This window comes from Pinus tabuliformis, chromosome 1_1 (genome assembly GCF_031772625.1).
Source record: "Pinus tabuliformis cultivar Carrire ecotype Pingquan chromosome 1_1, CPIR1, whole genome shotgun sequence".
NCBI classification, from domain to species: domain Eukaryota; kingdom Viridiplantae; phylum Streptophyta; class Pinopsida; order Pinales; family Pinaceae; genus Pinus; species Pinus tabuliformis.
In genome coordinates, this window is record NC_142297.1 from 360097957 (window position 1) to 360124238 (window position 26282).

Below are 26282 nucleotides of genomic sequence, written 5' to 3' on the forward strand. Positions count from 1 at the left end.
TATTGAAGAGTATTTCATGAATGATTTACTATGAATTTGTAGGCTCTATAACAAGTTGCAGGCATAATTCTGAAGGACGCAGAGGAATGAAGTTGATTCAGAGGAATCGTAAAAGGATCCTTGAATTAAATTGAGGAAAAGAGCGAAGCTTTGGAGGGAAATCGAAGTGAGATTTCACAGAAGAATAGAAGCTCAGAGGTAGCTGAGCAGCCGAAGCAGAAGGCAAAGTTTTAAGAACTATACAATGAAGAAGAGTGAGTTGGAGGATCACAATGGATCTTTGCCATTTGAGAAGATTAAAGCCAAGATTAGGAGGAATCATGCATTAAACCAGCAGAAAGGCTAAAATCTTCGAAGAGGAGAAAACCACAGAAGAATTGAGGAAAACACGTAAAAACTAAGTAAAAAGGGACAAGCGAAGGAGTAAATTCAGTGCTCAGTGTTCGTGGGATCTTTAAGATCAATGGTTTGGTTTTAATCGCATCAGCGGAACCCTTTTTAAGTCATCGGGAGGAGCCATTGTATTATAGCGATAGCGATCATCCGATTAAGTGTGGATCGTCAAATCAAGATTTAGATCAATGGTCCATATCTAATCGCTAATCGCATTATAGGTGGTTTTAAGTGGAAGGCAAAGTGCTATGACCAACCGATTGTGATCATGTGAATAATCGTCGACCGTTGAATCACGATTCTGATCGACGAGCACGATTTAATCGGCCATCGCATATCGGAGAAGCGGAGATTGGAGCGATAGTGTGAAAGGCTCGAAGGAGACGAACCCGACGATAAATATAGTCGTGAGTTTAATGTTTTTGAGTTCCATCCTTTGTGTCCGGTCGGGTTTTCCTTTGTAACGAGATAGTGAAGAATTAAACATTGATATTGTATTCCCCGACTTTAAAGGGAAAGTCGCAAGTCAGATAAGGGATGAGGCATACATGTATGTATGACCCGCGAAAGCGCCGATAGCCGATTGCGATAGAGGTAGAGCCTCGGGATCTGTGCAGAAGTCGTACGGAAGGCGGAAAAGGGTATGTTTGCATAGATTTCCTTTATAAATGGTTTTATAAGGAAATTGCGCCAAATGAAGGTTTTTATGTGTTATATGTATATATATATATATAGATATATATATATATATATATATATATATATATATATATATATCTATATATATATATATATCTATATATATATATATATATATAGATGTAGATGTAGATGTAGATGTAGATGTAGATGTAGATGTAGATGTAGATGTAGATGTAGATGTAGATATAGATATATATATATATATATATATATATATATATATATATATATATATATATATATATATATATATCTGAGGCCGATGGGTTTAAAAAGGCTTAACTAAGATTTAGATGGGTTTTCGAGTCAAGATAAGGAATATTTGTGGAATGCTTTGATAAAAGGGAAAATGAAAGCTTGAGGATTGATTTAACTCTCAATAGGAGGTTTAGGCGGGGTGATTGGTTTCAATAACAAGGAATTGTGACTAAAAAGGGCCTTAACAGTGTATGGTTGGAAGTTTTGACTCCTTTGTGAGTCAAATACCTGGGACATATGTATTTATTGCATTGCTATGCACACTGTGGGTATGTGCGGGGATTTCACTGCACCAAAATTCTAGTTAACACATCATTATAACTTTCAGACCTTTTTTATGCTGTTGATGCATACTTAGAAATATATTTCAAGACAACATAGCGAGAAAGCCCTCAACAGGCAACCCTTCATTATTAGTTGCATTGATCTCAGATTCTTCAATATTGCAATCAACAAATTTAAGCTTGGAGGAGACATCTGTTGATCTTTCGGGCAGAGCATTCATTGAATCATAGTCAATTACAACATCTCGATAATATTTATCATGTTGGATTTTGAAAAGCAACGTAGCCATCACTCGAGATATTTTGACATAACATTCATAATATTTAGATTGGGCGTCTTGTCTCCTCAGAATTAAAAAGTCAATATCTTCAACATGTCGGGGAAGACTTTATACAATTGTAGAAATATCTTGAGGAAAGCTAATAGTATGACCGCTATACTTATATTTCCCACCTCGAGCATGTGTCACTTGCAAAATAGGATTCATGCGTGCTATTAGCATTTCTTCAACTTGAGTAAGAACTCTTAAAATAAGACGTTGCTCACCAGTATCCATGTTATTATATCGACAAAAATGATGGGCTCCTCTTTCACTCTTACATCATCTACAAAGAGGTCTTGAGAATGTCACAAAACCTGGATTCCATGATAGGACTCTTGGCAAATGTGGCACATTTGGACAATTGACACACTATCTATCTTTTCTCGAAAGATAGATAGGACCGGGGGCTTGTCATCCACCGCTGGGTACCGCAGGCACTGATCCTCTCGCATTCGTCGGTCCGTGGGTTTCTGAGGCATGGAGGATGGAGCTCCACCATCAAATCATTGAGCTTCAGAATACCCCTCATCTTCCTCCCAATTCAATATGATCAGGGTTTCAATGCCCGGCTAATAGCTACGGAATTGAAAGCGGGGATCGAAATCGAAAGGGGAGAGGATGGCTCTTTTCTGAGAGAAAAAATATCCAAAAGACTAACAGCAGTAATGGCGGGATTGGAGGGGGAGAAGTTGAGATCGAAGGCGGCCAAAGCCCGCGACATCCTAGCGGCCAGTAAGAAAAGTTATAATATCCATGATTTCATTGAAAAGCTTGAAGAGTTGGGCGAAGACTACAGGAGAAAAAACAAATGCAGTGTTGTTACTGAAAAAGCACAATAGATCAAATATATGAAAAGTGTGAAGCTTTTAAACATAATAGATAAAATATATGAAAAAATATATTAAAAGTGTGAAGATTTTAGAAGTGAAATGGTATGGTACATCAGTGCTACTAGCACTATTATCAACGTTTTAAATGGCGCTTACATTAAAGGATTTGAGGCTATAGCATTACTATGTTTCATCTTCTTCAAATTTCTCTGAAAGTTGAACGCCTGAGTTGTTCCTGCAGCATATATTGATTCTACGAGTGATTTTCTGCATATGTATACTATACATGATAATAAAGAACGCATTCTCCTTTACGTGTGAACTTCTTGAATTGATGATAGGAACAAGTTTATTATCTAGGCACCAACAGTGTGTGACAGAAGCTTTTCATCCGAAAGTAGCGATTCAACGTTATGCTGCGTCTGGTTTTTTTGTAATATATTAATCCATATGCCCACTCATTCATACCACATAAAAAACCGTTAAGTAAATACGCTAAAGTGGATTGATGATAGGAATTTCCTATTCATAACACATCAAAAACTGTTAGGTAAATATGATAAAGTGGATTGATCATAGGTAAATATAGATCTATTGTTATTTTTTATATTATTGAATTTAGAGAATCCTCTTTCACAACTAGTAATGCTCGCACGAAGAATAAGAACAATTAATCGTGAAAAATTTTCATTTCACCTTAATATTTTTCTATATCAATTATGGGTTAGACAAAGTCTAGATTTATCATATTTTTTAAATGATTCAAACTTAGAAAATCATCTTTCAAGAAGAAAAAGAATAATCAATAGTTAGAACTTTTCATTTCACCTTCACATTTTTGTCTATCAAGTAACATCAAGCACTAAGTAATTTTGATCTCTTGAATGTTAACAAATTTGTAAACCTATCATTCAAACAAAGAAAAAAATAAATATTTAATAAATATTTTATCCCAGTGAACACGATCATGCATAGTACTTGTGCTAAGTGAATTCGGTATTGGTTCAAATCTTAATAGATGCATATGTGAAGCACCTGAATTATTAATAACTCTAATTTTCACGTTCTATTTTTTGAATAAATATTAATATTTTTTTCGGAATATTCTATTAAGATTAATAAGCACATTTAATTACGTACAAATAGATTTTATATCAATATGCACAGCTTGAAATGGTTGATTAGATTACTTAATTCTTATTTTAGAAAATGAAAACAAAATAAAATTTGAAATATTGTTCCCATTCCTTACAGTTGCATACAAATAGATTTTATATCAATATGAACTTCTTGAAATGGTTGGTTTAGATTATTTAATTCACATAAACCATCTTTTCAAAACTGAATAGAAAATTAAACTTGAAATATTGTTCCCATTCCATACATATTTTGATTATCAAGCTTACTTTATTGTAATAATGATGACATGATTATTACAAGCCTCTTCATCATCACCTCTCCTCTAGAAAGCCATCAAATTCGATGAAATTGAAGTACTTGCAATTTATCAATTTGAAATGTGTCCATTAAAGTTTTAAGTTCTCCATGACTTTGCTTGCAGATTTTCACAACTAAAAATATTCTTTATTGGGGCTTGTCAATATAATCAAATTTTGAAACAATTTAAAGCATTAATTGCAACTAGTTTCTCACTATGTGCTACATAATGAATGCATAACAAATTATAGACTTCATGAAGTAATTTAGCTAATCAATTTCATGAATATCTCTCATAAATGAAGCTCCATCTCACTTAAATCCTAACATTTTATATTTTGACAAATTTATATAATGATTATACATTGATTGTGTAGTACCATTCTTAATCTCAATTTTTTTTTTTTTTTTTTGTGGATAAGACTCTTCCTCCATCTATTACATATATTATATAAAATAAAGTGCTTTTCCATTATTGTATGTGTTTCATTCCCAAAAATAAAATAAAATCAACTAAACAAATTCCTATTTTCCATCTTTACCAATAAAATATTTTCTCAAGGTAATATTAATATATGAAAAATCATCATGGGTTATAGGCATATTACATTTTAAATTGTATCTATCAAATTCAAATAAGCATTTGTACAAATTCCATCGCAATAATTATTTGGAATTTCTCAACATCCAATATAAATTCAAGAGGCTTAGTCATGGATAAAGATTATTTCTTTGATTCAATATCCATAGTTGAAATGAATGTTTGCGGGCCTTAAAAATAGTATGAACATTTAATCCACTTAATCGTATTACTACTTTTCGTGCCTATGGTGTATCATGTTTGAGTGTGGTATACAATGAACATTGATGAGTTCTTAACATACAACCTATTATAGGACACGCCCTATTTGTGTATTAAGTTCCACGTTTAAATGATTTTATAATTTATATTTTAAGTTTTAATTTTTGTAATAGATTGTTCTGCAATATTAATTTTGGCATCAAAATCAATATTCTTTTCAATAATAGTCTAATTATCTCGTGGCAATTTAAATGCATCAACTATTGTTATTTACCATCCATAATTTTTATACATTTCTTTTAGATAGATTATGTTATTTTTTTAGGAAAAGAAATTAAGAAATAAATAAAATACATTATATTATATATTCTTCTTATAAATAAAAAACTTCATATTAGTTTACAAAATCAACGATACATCAAATGGAAGCGAATATCTTGAGGGAGGAGGCATATTTCAACCTCTAACGTCTTATGATTCTATTACAAATTAACGAAACAAGGCACATATATCCCAATACATATAAATTAGGGAAACATGATAAGCCTTCAAAAAAACTTGAAGTGAGGCCTGCGCAGAAAATCCTATTGGCAAGCCCAATGCCTGACACCACCATCACACAGATACACAAAGGTAGGTGGTATGTATGCTAGAAAGGAAACCATTAGCTAGTAAGAGGAAAATATGTTCGGACCATCCCATATACTCATCATCGACCCAAAATGATGCATGCCAACCACTACATGCCTTAACATCAAAATCCAGTCTTAAGGCTTGAAGCCTAGAATCATAGGAAAAATATTAGAAGCACACAGACATGAAACACATGTCTCATATTCATGTCTCTATCATCTATTGAGAGGAAAAGCCATCGCATGGGCTTAATATGACCAAAATAAGCATCGATCGATCAGAACCCTGAGCAAAACCAACACTACCACCACCCGCTATTCATTTTCAAAAGAGGAAATATTGGTCAGGACATTAACACTAGATCCAGGAAGATCCATATGCTCTCCTCCATCAAACTATGTGGTTCTCGGCATGCATCAAATGGTTCCCTATTTTGTCCACAAAAATCCTAAGGTTCTTTAACATTCCTTTCGCATCTTGAAGTATTATATTTTTTCACTTGTTCTTCTCTTAATACTAAGCTCAATAGCATTTTCATTTTACAATGGAGTGCGACTAAGTTTGAATATTATTTATGCCTTCCCCTTGTGTTCCCTGGGTCCATAAATCACATTGAGATAACTTCAAGTAATTCTAAGTCTTAGAGAGAATTTCTCTCTTCATCCATTTTTATCTCCAATTCATGAATCTCTCAACGACTTCCCAGATTAATATCGTTAAATTAAGATGCCACAGAGTCACGGTAAAAGATATTAGCATCCCCACTGTCCTGGTTCAGATCTACCCCTCCTGTCCTCCTTCTCCCCTCTACCTTGGCATCATTGTAGATTCACAGGAAGGTCCTACGAACTCTTTGAAGGGGTTACTTCTATGTGCAAAAGGACAAAAAACATGACTTGATCCTACCTTAAGAAAACTGTGGTGCCAATAAATGATCTCGTTACAAAAACACTATAAGGTTACTTCTATGTCCAAAAAGACACAAAAAAATGACTTAATCCTATCTTAAGAAAACCGTGGTGCCAATAAATGATATCGTTATAAAAGCACTATAAAAAATACTCAACTTTGCTAGAGAGCCCACTAGACAAGGTATTGGACAAAGCTTCTTCTATAAGGTTCTTTGGTTTTTTTAATTATATAAACAAAGTTTTTGCAAAGTGTATAAGTATTTCTTTTATTCTCGCATATGACTTCGAAGTTTCTTTAAGTATATATTGTTTTCATTACAAAGTTGTATACAATTTTTTTATACAATTAGGCTTGACAATTTATTTATAAAATAATTTTTTACATAATTTTTATAGTATAAATAAAATTATCTAACAAAATTACATATTTTGATTTTCTAATTAAAATAAGTGAAAGTAGATTAGTTATTTTTAATTGAAATCATATTTACTCTTAAATTATTAATAGCGGAAATTAAAAAAAAAATTAAATAGAAATGAGAAGGTAGGGAAAAAGTAAAATAAATATTTCTTTTCCATATTATTAAAAATATTAATTTCTTGGCATTCAAATGTGGATAAAAATTTTGAAAAAATATATATAGTATTTTAGAGAGAACGTTTTCACAAATATTTAAAGACAAATTTTGTTTTCCTTTAAATTTTTCATATTAAAAATAATGTTAAACAATATTAAGGATATAATCCTAATATAACATTTTCTTTTTTATTGATTAAAATATTGAATAATAAGTGACGGATTAAAAATTAAATCATTATGAAATCTTCATTTAAAGTTTTAATGCTAAATCAACCATTTATGTATAAAAACTTTTCACTTTAATAATAATGACTCAAGAAATACATATATGAAAAACCACTAAAGTCAATAACAAGATTTTTAAAAATACTATTAAACTATTAATTTTTAGGCTCTAGAAAATGAAATGAAAAAGAAAAGAAAAAGATGCATTATATCTAGTGCAATAAATTAAATATTGAAAAGAAAATCATTTATTAATTTTTGTATTAAATTATAAAAAAATGAATTAAATCATTAATTTAAATTAATATTTTTCCAAATTTTTAGTAATATTTCATTGCTCCGTATTAAATTTCAGAGGCCATATTGTTAATTTTAACAAATTTAATTCAAAAATATATAAAATAAAAAATTTGTTTGAAAAATCATTTCTATATATGGAAAGATATTCGTTAAGCTTCAATCATATTTTCATATAATTGTTCTCTTTTGCATACAATTTTAATTGTTTATAAAGAAATAATACAGGAACATTTTTTTTTTAAATTTTTTGTTATTCTCTGTACGTCTTTCTGTTGTTTTTTTTTTTAAATCTAAAATAATCTGTAACTAGTGAAACTTATTCTAAATAAACCCAGAATCAAATCCAACTGACTACCACTATAAACTTAATTCTGCTATTATTAATAATCTCAACAAATTAGTCTCTTTCAATTGTCAGATCCTCCCACGTGGAGATCTTTCATTATTGCCCTCGGGTCTAAGTGGCCGCAGCTCCTTCGGGCACCACAATTCTGTTATTGTTAATAATCCCAACAAATTAGTCTCTTTCGATTGTGAGATCCTACCACATGGAGATCTTTCATTATTGTCCTCGGGTCTAAGTGGTCGCAGCTCCTTCGGGCACCACATCTCGCTCAAAAACACTTTTCCCGTTTTCATAACAGCTATAGCTTCGTTTCGTCTCTTCACAGGTTCTGCCCCCACGTTCGGCTTTTTTCGTATGTGAATTGTTAAGCGTTAGTTTTCACTGTCAGCCTCTGGTTTGTCGACCTTGGCGGACGCAATGATTGAAACGCGTCCAATAGAACCACCGAGAACCTGCTTTTTCGTCTTCCCACTCACCTGAGTAAAGTCCCTCATAACAGACAAAAAAGTCCATGTCTATATTGGCAAGAATATTTGTGATGCAATGGCACTAATAAATTTTCTTCCATATATATGATAAATTAAACCACGTAACTAATAAATGATGTCACTATAAATTAAAGAGGGTGAAGAAAAAAATTTACACATCTCACCAATAACATATTACTAACCCCAATCCCTTTTCTAATACACTAAACCATGGGACTTCATTATTTTTTTTCATGGAACATTCCTAAATTACATATTACTAACCCCATTACATATTACTAACCCCATTCCCTTTTCTGAAACACTAATCATTATTTGTTTTCATGAAACATTCCTTTACTCAGGAGGTATTGGATAGAACTATGTGTTGCCATTCCTTAGATGTGAGCTAATAGATACATAAAGTGCAACATTAAACTTTAATTTATATCCTTCAATTAAAAAATATCTCACCAATAACATATTACTAACCCCAATCCCTTTTCTAATACAATAAACCAGTACTTCATTATTTTTTTTCATGAAACATTCCTAAATTACATATTAGGAACCCCATTCCCTTTTCTAATACACTAATCATTATTTGTTTTCATGAAACATCCTTCATTCAGAAGGTATTGGATGGAACTATGTGCTGCCATTCCTTAGATGTAAACTAGTAGATACATAAGGTGCAACAATAAACTTTAGTTCATATCCCTACTTCAATTAAAAATATCTCTTTTCTTTAATATTAAAAAATATAGAAATTCCCCTTTCATAATATCTTAATCCCCATTTCACTTAAAAGGTACATAAATACCTCGTCTCTTTAACATTGAAGAATATATTAATTTTGTTTAATAATTGTAAAATCCCGTGAGAAGATATTGTTCTAATTTCTAGAAACCATTTTTAAATATTTGCAATTAAAAACCTTCTGATAAATAGTAGCTTGAATGTCTTCAATTAAAAACCTTACGATCAATGGTAGATTAAATGTCCGCAACTAAAAGCAAGTAAAATAGTAAGTTTTAAGAATTTTTGTATTGATTTATTTACTCATTTGCACCATAAAATATGATACTTAATATAGAGTGAATTTTCAAGAAATGATATATTACAATGAACCACATAAATTCCACATTATTAAGTATTTTATATTCATAAAATGGTATATTAAGTGTCTGCAAATAGTCTTTAAAAATATACACTTATATTATCAATTGCTAATTATTTATTTTTCAAATCAAACTCACCTATTTATAAGGTATAGTAACAACATCTATTATTTAGTATAATACAAAATGTTAATTTGTATAATTTAATACTGAATACTTACCCAAAATAATACAAAATGTGAATATGTATAGTTTAATACTTATTTAAAATCTTAATAAAAAAAATCCACTTAAAAAAAAATAAAAATCAATTTACTAATATAATTCATGCAATATTTCTACTTTTTACTAATATAATTTATGAAATATTTAAAATATATTTGTTTAAATTTAATAAATCTACAAATTTACAAATTATATATATCATATATATTTTTTTGCTTTAGTAAATAAACCCATAATTATGGCTGAAATTATAGAGTTTTATATATTTCATTAAAAACTTGCTAAATTTACTATAAATTTCTTATTGTAGATTTTTACATATTTCATTAAAAACTTACTAAATTTACTATAAATTTCTTATTGTAGATTTTTACATGTTTTATTAAAAACTTGTTGAATTTACTGTAAATTTCTTATAGCATAAACTGACATGTAACATTATCATTTAGTAACCATAATCTTATGCAATTTCCTAAATCGGAAAGGAGTTTTGAACTGTAAATTGGAAGCTAGAATCTCGATTAGAAATCTACAATAACATTGATGCATTAAACCACTCATTGATTACATTTAAGAGGTTCGTTGGACAAGCCTTTCACGAAATTATGAAAATGTGGGCTAGTACTAGTGTAAGAGTATAATGGTTTCTTTTTCTCAGAAGCAATGTCAGCACTAATTCCTCTACTTTCCCATTCCCGTCATGGGCGTGGATTCTTAATCTGTGAACCTAATATTCATTGCATTGTACCAAACCTTAATTGTCATATTAATTCGCAAATTGAATCAAACCAACGAATTTTCAAATTTTTTTTCGGGAGAACAGTGGAATTTGGTAACTATGGTATAAAGAGATGTGAGATCATATAATGCATGATCACAATGCGAAAAAGAAGCGCATGGTCACATAAATCCCTTTTTAGAAATGTCAAAGGCTCTAGAAATCCATGGCCACAAAGTCTCCTTCCCCTCCATGCCTCTCAACATTTCCAAAATGAGGTCTTTTGTACACCTTTACAAATGGCCATGCTGAATTGATCTGTTGGCACTGTCGTTACTGCCAACGGAGGGCCTCATACCCGGCGCAGAATGCAGCGCAGACATCCCACTAGAAATATTGTTTACTCCCTCCAAGGCAAACACCATGCATTCCCAGTTAACTACTACACTGTTGTGATTTTGTATGGTTGCGATTTTTTTTGTAGGTGAAAAGACTGAAGTTAGAACAGAAGTACATCATTGACCATTCCGCTTCACAACAGAGAATTTAAGGCATTTAATGTATTTTTGTAAATATATATGGGCAAGCATTCACTCTATGACTGTTGCCCACACTCCACAACACCTGCAAGTTCAAAAAACCAATTACTATGTAAAATCACCCATGTTGCATATTAATTATTTTCTCTATCATGTATTAATGTCAAATTTGTATGTTGAGATAAATATGGATGTAAAAGTCATTTTGTAAGTTGGGCAAGTTAGAGAGCAAGTGAGGAAAAAATGGTGGAGGAAATATTGGTGGATGCGTGAAAACCGGTTTGATGGAGGTTTACAAGAGTTTACTCTACAACCCCAGTGATGCGTAAATCACACTAAGTTGTTTTGTGTTTTTCACTTGGAGCTGCAGCCTCCATTTATCACGCCAATGCCAATGTAATTTCCTTATGTTTTGACATATAATATAAAGTGTGGCTAGTTGTGTTATGGTATTAATCTTTCAGAAGTAGATTTACCGCAACCTTTTTTGTTTTACTTTGTTTTGCCATGAATGACTTTTGTGCTTTAATTAAGCCCCTGTGTAGTTGTGATTTCCTTGCTGCAACTGAAGTTGACTCCGATGCAACCTATTTCTGAGTGAGACTCCTCTCCTCTGCCCTGTAGAATTTTTCTAACATGGTATCAGAGCGGGTTAAAATCTGTTAGTATAAAAACAAGTGTTTTTACTAGTAATTAAAAATTGTTTTGAGGGAAAAAAATTTAAGCATATTTATCAGCAGGTAGAAAACTTTTTTCTTCACCCAGAAATGGCAACATCAAGCACAAGCTTGACTAATCCTTAGGTACATAAGTTTAATGGAAAAATTTATGATTATTGGGCTATCACAATGAAGGCCCTATTTTCTTCTCAAGACATTTTGGATTTGGTGGAGAATGGTTTTCAAAAACTAGCAGATGCAAAATCATACAATTCCTTGTCTCAAGAAGAAAGAGATTTGTTGAGGGACAAAAAGAAGAAGGATTGAAAAGCCCTGTTCTATATTTTCCAAGCAGTTCATGAAATTATTTTCTCAATGGTTGCAACATCAACGAAGTCCAAGGAAGAATGGGACACCCTCCAGATAACCTACCAAGGCATGGAAAAAGTCAAGACAATAAAATTGCAAATGTTGAGAAGAGATTTTGAAACACTTTGTATGAAAGAGTCTGAGAATGTAGACTCATTTTTTACACATGTAATTGGGTTGGTTACTCAAATCAGCTCTCATGGTGAGACACTTGAAGAAAGGAGAGTAGTTGAGAAAGTTTTGAGAAGTTTTCTAGCAAGGTTTGATGCCATAGTTGTGGCCATAGAAGAAAAAAAGGATCCCTCACAGTTCTCAGTGGATGATCTTCATGCATCATTGGTTTCTCATGAACATGTACTGAATAGAGCAACAAGCTCCTCATTGGAGCATGCCTTCAAGACACAAGTTTTATTTGGTCAAGGTAGAGGCAGACGAAGATCATATGCTAGAGGAAGAGGAAGAAGCCCACACAGAGGTGGAATACGCAACTCGTCAAGCTCAAGTGGAAGGGGCAACAATCAAAATCCAAGTCAAGAACCAAGCCAAAATCAAGCACAAGGTTAGAGGTATGATAAATCTCAAGTTCAATGACATTACTGTAAGAAGTATGGTCATTATGCAAATGAGTGTAGAAAGAAGCAATATGACATTAGTAATAAACCAAGTGTAAATTTCACAAAAGAAAATTAAAAAAATGATAGCATGTTTTTAGCTTGTAACATAGCACAAGAAAAACAAAGTGATGTATGGTATCTAGATTCAAGGTGTAGCAACCACATGTCAGGGAACATAGAAATGTTTTCCAATCTAGATGAAAGTGTCAAATCTGAAGTGACATTAGGGACTGTAAGCAAAGTCTTTATCATGAGGAGAGGAAGATTTAATATCCCAACAAAGAAGGGGGAGAAGAAGTACACCTCAAATGTTTACTTTGTCCCCGGTCTGAAGCATAACCTCATAAGCATTGGACAACTCATGAAAAAGGGCTACAATGTCTTCTTCGAAAATGATGTGTGCACAATTTTGGATAGGCCTCCAAGCAGACAAATGATTGCAAAGGTTCAGATAAAAAACAATAGAATATTTCCCCTAAAGATAAGATTAGATTTGATGGATGAAGGTGCACAAGCACAACTATCAATGAACTCACAACAGGATGGAAGAAAAGATGCAACTGTCACACATGTAAACTTTCAAGTGGAAGTTAAAGATTAGATTCAGTTATGGAATTTGAGATTTGGTCATCTCATGATCTAGGTGGATCTCCAAACACCAGTGGCATGAAAAAAGGCTCAAATTTCAAAGTGGTGGAAAGTTGATTAACCTGACATCAGATCGAAGTGCTCGTCGTCCTCATTCCAACAACACTCTAATCCAAGTCTGTATGAAGAATATAGAACTAGTCAAAGTTTAGGGTTGACTTACTCATGTGGCAGGCTTAAGGAGGGCGCAATTTTGCAAGAATCCGGCACTAGAACCTGACTAGTTTTTTCTGCGAAATTGTGGGTACATTAATTTGTCTAATATCCCCTAAGGTTCTAGAAAATTTTTAAATTGGGGGGCAGGCCATGAACCCCGCTGCCCTTGGTGGTAGCAACAACAAAATTATATTAAAAAAGGGGGCTGGCGTCCATGACCCCGCCTCCCCTGTTAACCACACATCACATATAATATATATATATATATATATATATATATATATATATATATATATATATATATATATATATATATATATATATATATATATGGCGGGCGAGCTGTTAAACCTATCGCCCCTCCACTCATCGTTCACGATATACCACGACGGAAATGGGGGGAGTGGGCCACTGGACCGACAAACCCGTCACCCATAACAATCAATTAACTATTATCTAGTAAAAAAGGGAGGGGCGGGATTTGATACCCCGACCCCTCGGTAACCACTCCACATTTTTAACAAGCGCGCCACCGGTTCCTCTTGGGATATCCACCCAAAAAAATATATATATAAACCTTCCTGCATAGTGCATTGGGGGAGAGAGAGCGATGCGTTTTTCGAGGCAGATGATTTGCAGGAGGCAGAACCATGAGCAGGCCTATGACAGAGGGCAGAACCTTGCTTGAGCACATTTTCCAAGGGGTCAGTTTTGGTTCAGTGTCAGAATTGGGCAAGTCTTATATCGATTTTGCACCTTTCAGTGACAGGAACTCAATGGTGACTCCAATTTCTGCAACATATCTCTCCATTTTCATCCAATTTCCAGATTGGAGGTATAAGACTCCTTTTTATAAATGTTGAATGTACTTCTTCTTTCTCATGCCACTTAATGAATGAAGGCCTCCCCATTGATCGAGCAAGGCCTGAAGACGTAGTCCAAATTGGATTAACTTTGTTATCAAGTTTCTTGTCTTCTTTTCATGCTTTTATGTGTTTCTCCTATTCTTTCATATGCACATTAAACTTCTATGGTTAAGCTAAAATTTATCCATCTAATTCTTTAATACATCTATAAGCAAAAGATCTTGGATCAAGTGGTATCAGAGTAGGTCTTTGTAGATGTGAATTATGTTTCTATGCTAACAAGAAACAAGCTACGAAGAGGTGAAGGGAAACTAAAGTCTTTTGATCCCAAAGTGGGGCATGCACATCAAAGGTGAAACATGGAAGATGAAGAGGCTCTTTATGAAGAGGAGCACAATTACTGCAAAACCTACTATACAATGGAAGAAAAGGTCGATCAGTTTCTTTCAAGGCTGGAGAAAGAAGAAGAGAGAAAGCTAGAAGAACAAGGTTCAGTGCATGGAAATGGTGGAGAAGAACCCCCTCTTTCTCCTTCCATGAGTGAAAGTTATTCTTCCCCTCATCACCATCATCATAGGAATTCAAGGGATGCATCTAAGAAACCTTTCTTTAAATTAGATGTCAAATTTGATCTTCCCATGTATAACGGTGAATGTAATGCAGAAAATATTAATAACTGGATTAGGCAGATTGAAATCTATTGTAGGATTCAGTAGATCAAATAGGACGAGGCAAAGATCTAGTCAGCCCCTCTTCTGCTAAGTGGCACCGCTCTCGTCTGGTGGGAGATTAAATTGTGAAGCAGTAAGAGTGTGGGTAATCTTCTTTCCTCATGGCCCAATTATATTTCTGCATTAAAGGAACAACTTTATCCCTTGGGTTATAAGAAAAAAGACTTAATGGATTGGCAATACTTAAGGCAAGGCAGAGTTCAGGATGTTCAAATCTTTACAGAGGAATTTAGAAAACAAGCACTTAATTTGGGCATTGGACTTGACTCACCTGAAGTAGTAACTAAGTATATTGGATCATTATATAGTTACATTAGGCATTCATTATTATTGTTTGAACCAACTACTATTGACTCGGCCAGTGCAAAGGTCTTTCACCATGTTAATAGGGGAAAAAATGAAAGAGATGATCATTCCAAGAAACCACGTTTCAAACCTCCAAATGTAAAATCCAAAGTCAAAGGAAAGGGAAAGGAGATGAGGACAACATCAACCAAGAAAGATGAAGGAGAAAGGCCTTATTTCACTCACTACAAAAATGAAGGTCATGACGACGATCATTGTTGGAAATTGTACCCAGAAAAGAGACCAAAGAAGTATGGAGGAAAAGGAAATCAGAAGACAGTGGCAACTGTGCAGCAAGACCTTGGATCCGATTCTGGAGATGAAGCATTGAGCATGACAGTGAGAAAAAAATGTACTCTTACACCTCATGTTAATTCTGAATCACATGAAAGCACTAGTTCAACCAATGAGTCTCTTACTAATGAATGAAAGAGAATTGAGTGATTTCATATTAGATTTGTCATAAATAATACAAAAGTGGAAACTCTATTTGATACCAGATCCCAAGAAAATTTAATTTGAGAGTCCTTGGTAAAGAAGATAGGCTTAAAAACCCAACCACATCCAAAAAATTACCCTCTTGGATGGATACATGATAAATCAAAACTGAATGAAACTAAACAGTGCCAGGTTAAATTTGTGATTACTTCTAAGTAGTGGATGAGGTAGAACTTGATGAGATACCACTGGATATCCGTGGCATGGTGTTAGGGAGTCTATACTTATATGATAGAAAAGCAGTCTTCTTCTGTCATGAAAACAAATACCAAATCACAAAAGATGGGGTAGAATATATTGTAAGGGCTCATCAAACTAAAATCAATTCCAACCTTGTAAGTGCAGGATGAATGAAGAGGTTGGTGAACTCTAGTAAGGGTTGCATGCTTATGGTTGTAAGAAGGAAAGATGAAGAATTATCCGATGCTTTCCATGGTTGTGATATTGTTTATAAAAAGGAATTATGTGAATTAATTTCTAACTATGATGAGATGTTTCAGGAACCAAGGGGATTACCTTCAAAGAGGGAAATCCAACATGAGATCCATTTGCGGCATGACGCTCCTTTACCAAACATTGGCATGCACAGGATGTTGACTATTGAGATGGAAGAGATCAAGAAGTAGGTGTAGGAACTATTGAACCAAGGGGTCATCAGACTGAGCACTTCTCCATGTGTCTCACCGATTGTGTTAGTGCCAAAGAAAGATGCACATGGAGGATGTGCCTGGATTATTGGGCACTAAAAAAATTCATGGTGAAAAATCGTTACCCTCTCCTGCAAATTGATGATTTACCAGATCAATTAAAGAATGTTATCTATTTCACCAAATTGGATTTGCGTAGTGATTATCACCAGGTCCAAATTGCAGACTAGGATATGTGGAAAACTACCTTCAAGACCAAACATGGGTTTTTTGAATGGATGATGATGCCATTCGGACTTTGCAATGCTCCAGCGACTTTCATGAGGGTCATGAATGATCTCTTTAGGTATTTCATTGGTGAATTTGTTCTTCTATATCTAGACGATATTCTTGTCTTTATTAAAAATTGGAATGAACATGTATTCCATGTAAAGAAAGTGCTTGATGTACTGAAAAAAAAAAGAACAAATCTATGTAAAATTGTCAAAGTGTGATTTTGGGAAAACCTCTTTGGTTTACCTAGGGCATAGCGTTGGTCATGGTAAGTTAAAAAATTATCCTTCTAAGTTTGAAGCAATTGTAAATTGGCCTAAGCCTATTAGTGTAACCGAGGTTTGTAGCTTTTTGAGTGCACTACAGTGTTGGAGGGGATTTATTGCTAATTTCTCTATTATTGCAACACCTCTACACACATTGACAAGAGTAAAGCAAGTCATTCAATGGGGAGGAAAGCAGGAGGAGTCCTTCAAAGCATTGAATGAAAATATCAACACCACACTGGTCTTGGCCTTACCATATCTCCAACAGTGATTCGAGATCGAGATAGAGGCCAGCGGATATGCCATGGGAGATGTACTGATGTAGCAAAGGAAGTCGATTTTTTACCATTAAGAGAAATTCTCTTAGGATGTGATAAACTATCCCACTTATGACAAGGACTTATATGCCTTTGTCGAGAGTGTGAAAAAGTGGAAACACTACCTGATCAGCAAGGAGACCATCATCCATATGGATCATCAGCCCTTGCAGTATCTTCAGTCACAAACGAAGTTGCAACAAGCTCGTCATTTTAGGTGGATGGGATTTCTTCAGCAATTTCATCTGGTAATAAAATATAAGAAGGGCACTAGCAACAAAGTGGTTGATATGCTATCTCGCCCTCCTATTTCTTAATCTGTTATGTTGCATAATTCTTTGTTATCTTTTGAAAGTTATGTTGAACAATATGCTAACGATGATGAATTTAAGGATATTTATCCAAAACTAACCCATGGTTAATAGGTGGACAGCTATCACTTGCAAGGGAAACTGTCGTATCACCTTGGAAAATTGTGCATACCCATAGGGGAAATGGTACATGTAATCCGGGAGGCCCACACCTCCCTTGTGTCTGGTGATTTTGGTGTTGAAAAAACCTTGTGTCATGTACAAAGATTTTTCTTTTGGCCTCATATGAAGAACATTGTGACTTGCTATGTAAAGGGATGTGTGATGTGTTCTATTTCAAAGCCCTCTAATAGAAAACTCGGGCTCTACACACCACTCCCTATTCCGAGTCATCCATTGGTAAGTTTATCGATGGATTTTGTAGGAGGTTTCCCTTTGTCTAGAAAAGGTTACGACTATTTGTATGTCGTCGTTGACCGTGGGAAATGGGCAGAGCCATTCTTTCGGGTTGTAGAGACCTCAACCTCCCTCTCTTTCGTAAGTGCTCATCATTGAAGCACTGATCTTGGAGATAGGTTTACACATTTATGCATTGACCTCTCATATAGGTTATCTACCCAAAAATAAGAGATCTTGACAAACGAGATATCTTTGAAAGGGGTTACCTCTTCAGGAAGACGGCCTGATCACCAACTCTTCTTGACCTTGTGGACGGGTCAATATGATTCGGGATAAGGGACGGAGTCACTCACTATTCATATGATGAGGGTGCGTTAGTAAAATGTGTATTTTAATGCCTTGTAAAAAGCATATCACTTCAGACAAAGCTTCTTATCTTTTCTTTCAGCATGTTTGGGTCCAGGGTTGCCCACATTGATTGTGTCCAATCGGGACTCTCGCTTTCTCGGAGAGTTTTGGACTAGCTTGTGGAAGATGGACACCAAGTTGAAAAGAAGCACAACATCTCATCCACAGACTGATGGGCAGACAAAGGTTGTCAACCACACCGTGGTACACTTGTTGCGAGGCAATTGTGGAAAACATCCTAAGTTGTGGGATGAGCATCTTCCATATGTGCAGCACTCCTACAATCGAGCGGTGCACTCATCTACGCATCATTCACCATTTGAGACATGTTTTGGCTACCTACGCAAAGATTCTTTTGATATGGTCTTTGGAAGGGAATATGACTCCAGTGGACGAGATGATAGGGATAAAGCACAATGGTTCATTCAACGGATCTAGTTGATTCACCAAGCAGTATAGTAGAAGTTGGAGAAAAGACAAGCTCGATACAAGGCTCAACATGAGGAACACCAAGTCGACAATCAATTTCAAGTGGGCGACAAAGTGTGGTTCCATATCAGTAAGGATAGAATGAAGGGAGAAGGGAAGAAGTTGTGACCAATCTGATATGGTCAATTTACCATCTTGGAGAAGATTGGAGACAATGCCTTTTATCTCGATTTGCCAACATATATGCAGATGTACTCCATAGTGAATGTGGAAAACTTAAAGCTTTATGAGCCCCCATTGATTATGAACACCGAACATGTGGAATCAATTCCTACAGTTGATGAATTTTCACCAGAGTATCTCGATGAGTTGCCTAAAGATATCATCCTTGATAGAAGAACCAGGACTTCACGACGAGGAGATGTCAATTACCTTAGAGTTGGTTTCAAAGGGATGCACCCTAGCAAGGAAAGATGGATGGAAAAGGAAAGGGTGAGGGAATAATTCCCTCACTTGTCAATTGAATGATAAAGCTTTTGGCAGTCCAAAACATCCTCAATGGGGAGGATTGATCTAGATGGATTTCCAGACACCGGTGGCATGAAAAAAGGCTCAAAATTCAAAGTGGTGGAAAGTCAATCAACTTGACATCAGATCAAAGTACTCATCACCCTAATTCCAATGGTGCAAATGACGCTCCAATCCGAGTCTGTATGAAGAAGATAGAAGCAGTCAAATTTCAGGGTTTAATTCCCTATGTGACAGGCTTAAGGAGGGCACAATTTGGCAAGAATCCAACACCAGAATCTGGCCAGTTTTCCGGGAGAAATTGTGGGTCCATTAATTCGTCTAATATCCCCTAAGGCTCTATAAAAATTCTAAAGTGGGCGGCAGGCCATGACCCCCGCCGCCCTCGATGGCAGTAATAACAAAATTATATTGAAAAAGGGGGCAGGCGGCCATGACCCCGCCACCCCCAGTACCCACACATCACATATAATATATATATGGAGTGCAGGTTGTTAACCCTGCTGCCCCTCCACTCATCGTTCACCATATACCACGACAAAAATGGGGGGAGTAGGCCACTTGACTGGCGGACTTGCCACCCATAACAATCAATTAACTATTATGTGGTAAAAAAAAAGGAGGGGCAGGATTTGATCCCCCAACCCCTCCATAACCACCCAACATTTTTAACCAACATGCCACCGGTTCCTCTTGGGATATCCGCCCAAAAATATATATATATATATATATATATATATATATATATATATATATATATATATATATATATATATATATAAAACTTTATGCACACTATTCGCGGGGAGAGAGAGCGCGACACATTTTTCGAGGCAAATGATTTGTAGGAGGTGGAACCATGAGCAAGCCTGTGACAGGGGGCCGGACCTTGCCTAAGCACATTTTCCAGGGGGGTCAGTTTTGGTCTAGTGTCCGAATTGGGCAAGTTTTATATTGATTTTTCACCTTTCAGTGACAGGAACTCAATGGTGATGCTAGTTTCTACATTAGATCTCTCCATTTTTCAGCCATTTTCCATATTGGAGTTATAAGACTCCTTTTTGTAAATGTTTATTGTACTTCTTCTTTCTCATGCCGCTTAATGAATGAAGGCCTCCCCATTGGTCGAGCAGAGCCCGGAGACGTAGTCCAAAATAGACGAATTCCGTTAGCAAGTCTCTTGTCTTATTTTCATGTTTTTATGTGTTTCTCTTCTTTCATGTGCACATTAAATTTCTATGGTTAAGATGAAATTTATCCATGTAATTCTTTAATACATATATAAGAAAAAGATCTTGGATCATCGCAACTTTCGAGGTTTGAATTTGCTGCATAGGAAATGCATGGTGAAGCGATTTCCACTCATAGAAATACCAAACAGTCTATGTGAAGGATGCATCTTGGGCAAGCAACATAGAGAGACATTTCCAATAGGAAAGCCAGTAAGGGGAAAGGCACCTTTGGAGATTATCCATTCAGATTTATGTGGACCAAGGCAAACACCATCAATTGGTGGCAGTCGTTATTTAATGACCTTCATAGATGAGTACACAAGGAATACATGGGTTTATCTCCTAAAACATAAAAGTGAAGTGTTTGAGCGCTTTCACCAATATAAATCTCTTGTTGAGAAGCAAATTGGACACTACATCAAAGTCCTCAGGACTAACAAAGGTGTTGAATACATCTCAAAGGACTTCCTTTGATTTTGCAGTGAGCATGGAATTCACAAGCAATTAACAACAAGATATACACCGTTGCAAAATGGTGTGGCAGACAGGAAGAATAGGACCATTATGGAAATGACAAGGAGTATGTTGATGGAAAAACATTTGCCAAATGATTATTGGGCTGAAGTTGTTGCATGTGTAGCATATATCTTGAATAGATGTCCAACCAAAAGCATACAAAACGTGGTTCCTGAAGAGTCACGGAGTGGAAGAAAGCATAGTGTCACTCACATGAGAATATTTGGATGTGTTGCGTATGCACATGTGATGCAGCAAAGCCGCATCTTACCCCACAGTATGCAAATAAAATTGCATGTCACACTATGTCCCAAGAATAATCACTTGATCCATGGTGAGAACCCTCTATAACCAAGGTTTAATGTTCTTAATTAAACTCTATGCGGAAACGTTTAATTAACTATCCAAAGTCTTAAACTTTAATAAACCTCTGATTAATTCTTAATCATTATAACTTAACCCTTCGGTAATCAACCGCACATATTAATCATACCACTGTCTTTAGACTTGGATAGACTCAACTTAACCGATAATACATTATTCTGCTCATTTCTATTATAACTCTCCTATAATAAAAATATTCCATAAACCAACTTAAACCTTACTGTTGAACCTCAAAATTAGCCTCTCCTTCACAACTTTTCTCACTTCCTTCCCTTGTTTTTCCATAATATTACAGATCCCCATAAATGGTAACTGATAGGTTTTGTATTCAGGAGAGAATTAAATGATTGACATGTTATATTTTTATGTTTTTGCTATTTGAATAATTTTTTTCAAATTAGCTACAGAATGCAACCTATTCTGCAGCTAACTGTGTATTCTGTAGCTACTTCCATGGTCTGGCAGGTTCCAGCTGTCAAATCAAGAAACTAGCTACATGAGCATCTCTGGAATTGTCTCCACATGGATTCTATCCTAGTCACTCAGCCCAGATCGATAAGAAAGCAAGATCAATATCGTAGTCAAAGGTGGCGTCAAACATATGACACCCAGAAGCAATAGGACTCTTCGTCTACTCTTTCATGGTTAACTAATAGATCCAACAATTATGTTGAAGCATTAACTCAGATCAGCCACCTGTGTTAACGATTCTGTTGTAAACTTCTCGCTCGAATTCAAGTCACCTATAGCTGATAAGACATTTATGTTGTCTGGTTGTAATACTTATAGGCCACTTGTAGCTAGTTTTCCTCAAAGACAATTATGATTATTTCCTTTTAAATACTGGTTGTACAGAACCGAGAGGGGTTCGAAGAATTTGATGTATTAAGTTCAGACTTTCAGCTCTATATTTTTGGACTTTGTTCCTATTTATAATATAAAATCATGTGTTGATAAATGATAGTTTGAAAGGAGCATTTTCAATTAGTTAGCAGCTCAACTCAGTCAGTTGCAGAGGGCCCCTGCATTGAAGGAGGTTTTCTTTCCATTCGTTTTCTGTTTAGTTTTAACTTCACCATTTGATTTTAGCAGTATTTCTAACTTAGGTTGATTTCTTTAGTTTCATTTATTTTAGTTTTGATCAATATCATAATGTTAAAACTCAATTGTGCAGTCTTGTTTCTCCAACATATTTAATGAAAGGAAACGATTTTGTTTCTAAATAGAGTAAGGTTGAAGTAATGAGAATGCATTGTTGACTACTTTACTCACTGTTTTGTTATTTATTTTCTAGTTTAGATTTCCAATACACTGCGTTAATGAATGTTTTTTCTCACCATTTCAAGTTGATACTCATCCTAAACTAAATGGTTAAACATTCACTTCACACAATGGTTGAATTCAATCAGTTACCTTCTGCATGTTTTCATTTAGTTCTCTATATCATAATGTACAAAAAGTTGGTTGCATTCCATCTCAAGAAGGTTATCTTTCAAAATTTGAAGGTTAGAGTAACTAGAAGTACTTTAGTTGATTTCATTCTCTGTATTTATTTCAACATGCATTACAACTTCACCTTTTTAAGAATTAGATTCATGACATAGGACTAATGACAAGATAGCACATTGTTGAATTGAGGCTTCTGTGATCCATATCAATTTTATGAGATATTTTTCAACGTAGATCAGATGAAATTTCATTTGTCGACGCATTTCTAACCCACTAATGTGGTTCATCGTCAGGACAAGTTGCCCGGTCGATATAGCCATTGAATGTTCTGCTCTGAGTATTTAACATGCATGCTGGATCTGATTCTTCAACTTGTCCTGACGATGAACCCCACTAGTGGGTTCAAAACTCGTTGACAAATGAAATTTCATGTGATTTACACCGAAAAATCTCTCATAAAAAAGATAGGACATATGCTATGTTTTTCCTTCCTTTATACTAGATTTTGACTAGTTTTAGCTCTTGGTTCACCATTAGGAAGTTTAGATTTAGTTCCTCATAGTTTAGATTGTATATCATTACGAGTCAAAGAACAGAAACCCCCAAAACAATATAAAATAAAAAAACAACGAAGTAAGAAGGGTTAGCTAAGCACATATAGTGCACTACACTTCATCAGCTTACAAACCTCGGTTGATAATTTATGCAAGCAATTTAGGACACTAAATAGAATTTACACTTACCTTTCCACCATTCCACGGACCTTTGCATGTATACAAATGCTCCATTTATCGTGTTCAATCTGCACCATTGATCTGTCTCCTCGATCCAACGATTATCACGTCGTCCACTCATTCAGACTGACTCCTTAGCGCATTAAATCTCCATTGTTTATTCCTCGCACCTCAATCCAGCGCTGATCATGTAATCTCACGTAAATTACATGCACGATCAATATTAGATTGAGAGCACGTGAGAAAAGTGGTTTTCTCTTCCCGCCGTGTGCTACGTGTCAACCCCTAAGGCTAATCGCGTAGAATTCAGAAATACCGTTTACAGCCTTGAGCCCACGCGAGAAACTACTTACTGCCTATGAAGACTACACCACTATTCAGCTAACATGTGGCTTAATCTGATCCCTTCACTTCTTGACTTTATTTTGCGCGATAAGATATTTTCCATTCATCTCACACAATCTCGTCCATTGTACTGACTAATCCAACAGTTCCTGTGCACAGTTAATTCATTTCTTCGTGCCTTTCCTTTCCTTCATCTTTATGCGATTTCACAGTGTTTTGGTATATTCACCTGACTCAGCTATATTTTCCTTTGTGCATTTATCCCTTCTGAACTTGTTCAATCACTTCCGATTTCTTTACTCCTCCTCTGTGCATTGTCCCTTCTTTGTTCTTCTATGTATTAAGTGTTCTCTAGGGTTTCTGGTATTTGGTTTTTCCGCAACACAACTTCGTCCTGAACTTACTTCCGCATACTCTTAAACACTTTCACTCAGTTTCAACTTTGATCCTTCAAAGGGATTCAAAGGATCAGATCACAATCCTTCATCCTCCACTTCTTCTCCGTGTTCTTCTTAATTCCACCTACATACATATATTATGTAGAATTACTCTAATTCACACACAATCTATAATTCCACCAATCAACATGCATCACACACTCAGGAATTGAAGTCTCTATGTATATATAAAAAAATAATTACATAATGAGTCTCTCTCTCTCTCACCTGATTTTCTAATCTGTGGCCTTTTCCCTTTCCTTCCCGTAGGCTTACAGTCAAACTCTATCTAACTCACTACAAACTCCTAGCTAGCTCACCCTCTTCTATGCCTTTTAGGCTTACATTTATACAAAAGGTTTTGTAACCCATTTCTGGTTCAGATCCTTAATCTGTTCATCAAGTCCTAAAATCTCTCAATGATCCCTTGAGGATCTCAACAACTTAACTAAATCCTAAGGATTGTCTTTAGTCCCCAAAATCATGACACCAATTCCTAATCTAATATTTACAATTCATTTTCAAATCTCTCAATCCCTATGGAAGCTTAACTAGTCTAAATCTCTCATGTTCTCCAACATTCGAGCACATTTACAATATGTCTCACAATATCTAATTAATTTCTATTCTAAATATCTCTTATTAAAATCACTCAAAAACCTTAATAATTACATTAATTTAATACTCAGGAAATCAACTTCCTTAAAACACAAGACCCCCTATGTCTACTAAAATACAATGATATTTGTGAGCCGAATGCTCCTGCATCAACATGTCCTGGATGAGTTGAGGAAGAAGTTCGATAGCAAGTGGGAAAAATGTATATTTGTTGGATACAGTGATGAATCCAAAGCATACAAAATCTACAATCCATTAACCAAGAAGGTCATAATCAATAGAGATGTGCAGTTCATAGAAGAGGAAGCATGGGATGGAAGTTTAGAGAAGACAGTCAATGTGAAAGCATGTATACCGCATGAGGACAAAGAGGAATTGACAACAATAAGTAATTCCTTGACTATGACTCCCTCTACTTCTATTCAAGCGCAAAAAAGAAGGCAACAAGTAACACCATCAACAAATAATAGGACGGTGTCATGCAGTCAACCAGGTGCTTCTCCAAGCAAGCTACAAAGTGCAACACCGAGTGACATGTCAAGCTCTTCTTCAGCAAACACAAGAAGACCAAAATTCAGAAATTTAAATGAAATTTAGGAGCAAGATGAAGTTGATAGAAGCGCTGGTCTAAATTCCTTAGTTGCATTATTTTTTCGTCTAGATGACCCAATCCATTTTGAAGATGCAGTCAAAGACGAAAAATTGCTTGTGGCAATGGAGGAAGAAATAGAAGCAATAGAAAAGAATGACACATGGGAGTTATTGAACCTTCCTAAAGGAAAACAAGTCATTGGAGTGAAGTGGGTCTATAAGACCAAGAGCAATGTGAACGGTAAGATTGAAAGGCACAAAGCAAGGCTAGATGTCAAAGGATACAAGTAGCAGCATGGAGGAGATTATGCAGAGACATTCGCGCTAGTCGCGAGGATGGAGACAGTGCGTACAGTTGTGGCGATTGTCATGCAACATAAATGGAAAGTGTATCAAATGGATGTAAAATCAGCATTCT

The 26282-nt window shown here is 35.1% G+C and overlaps 1 protein-coding gene across 1 annotated transcript in view; it reads left to right on the top strand.

Annotated features, from left to right (window-relative positions):
• The first annotated feature begins 2625 nt into the window (after nt 1-2625).
• Nucleotides 2626-26282, top strand: part of LOC149213081 (inactive UDP-glycosyltransferase 79A6-like) — an 83739-nt gene continuing 60082 nt past the window's right edge. Inside the window, exon 1 of the mRNA XM_089388913.1 lies at nt 2626-2692. Coding sequence (XP_089245039.1) covers nt 2626-2692 — 67 coding nt within the window. The remainder of the gene's footprint in view (nt 2693-26282) is intronic.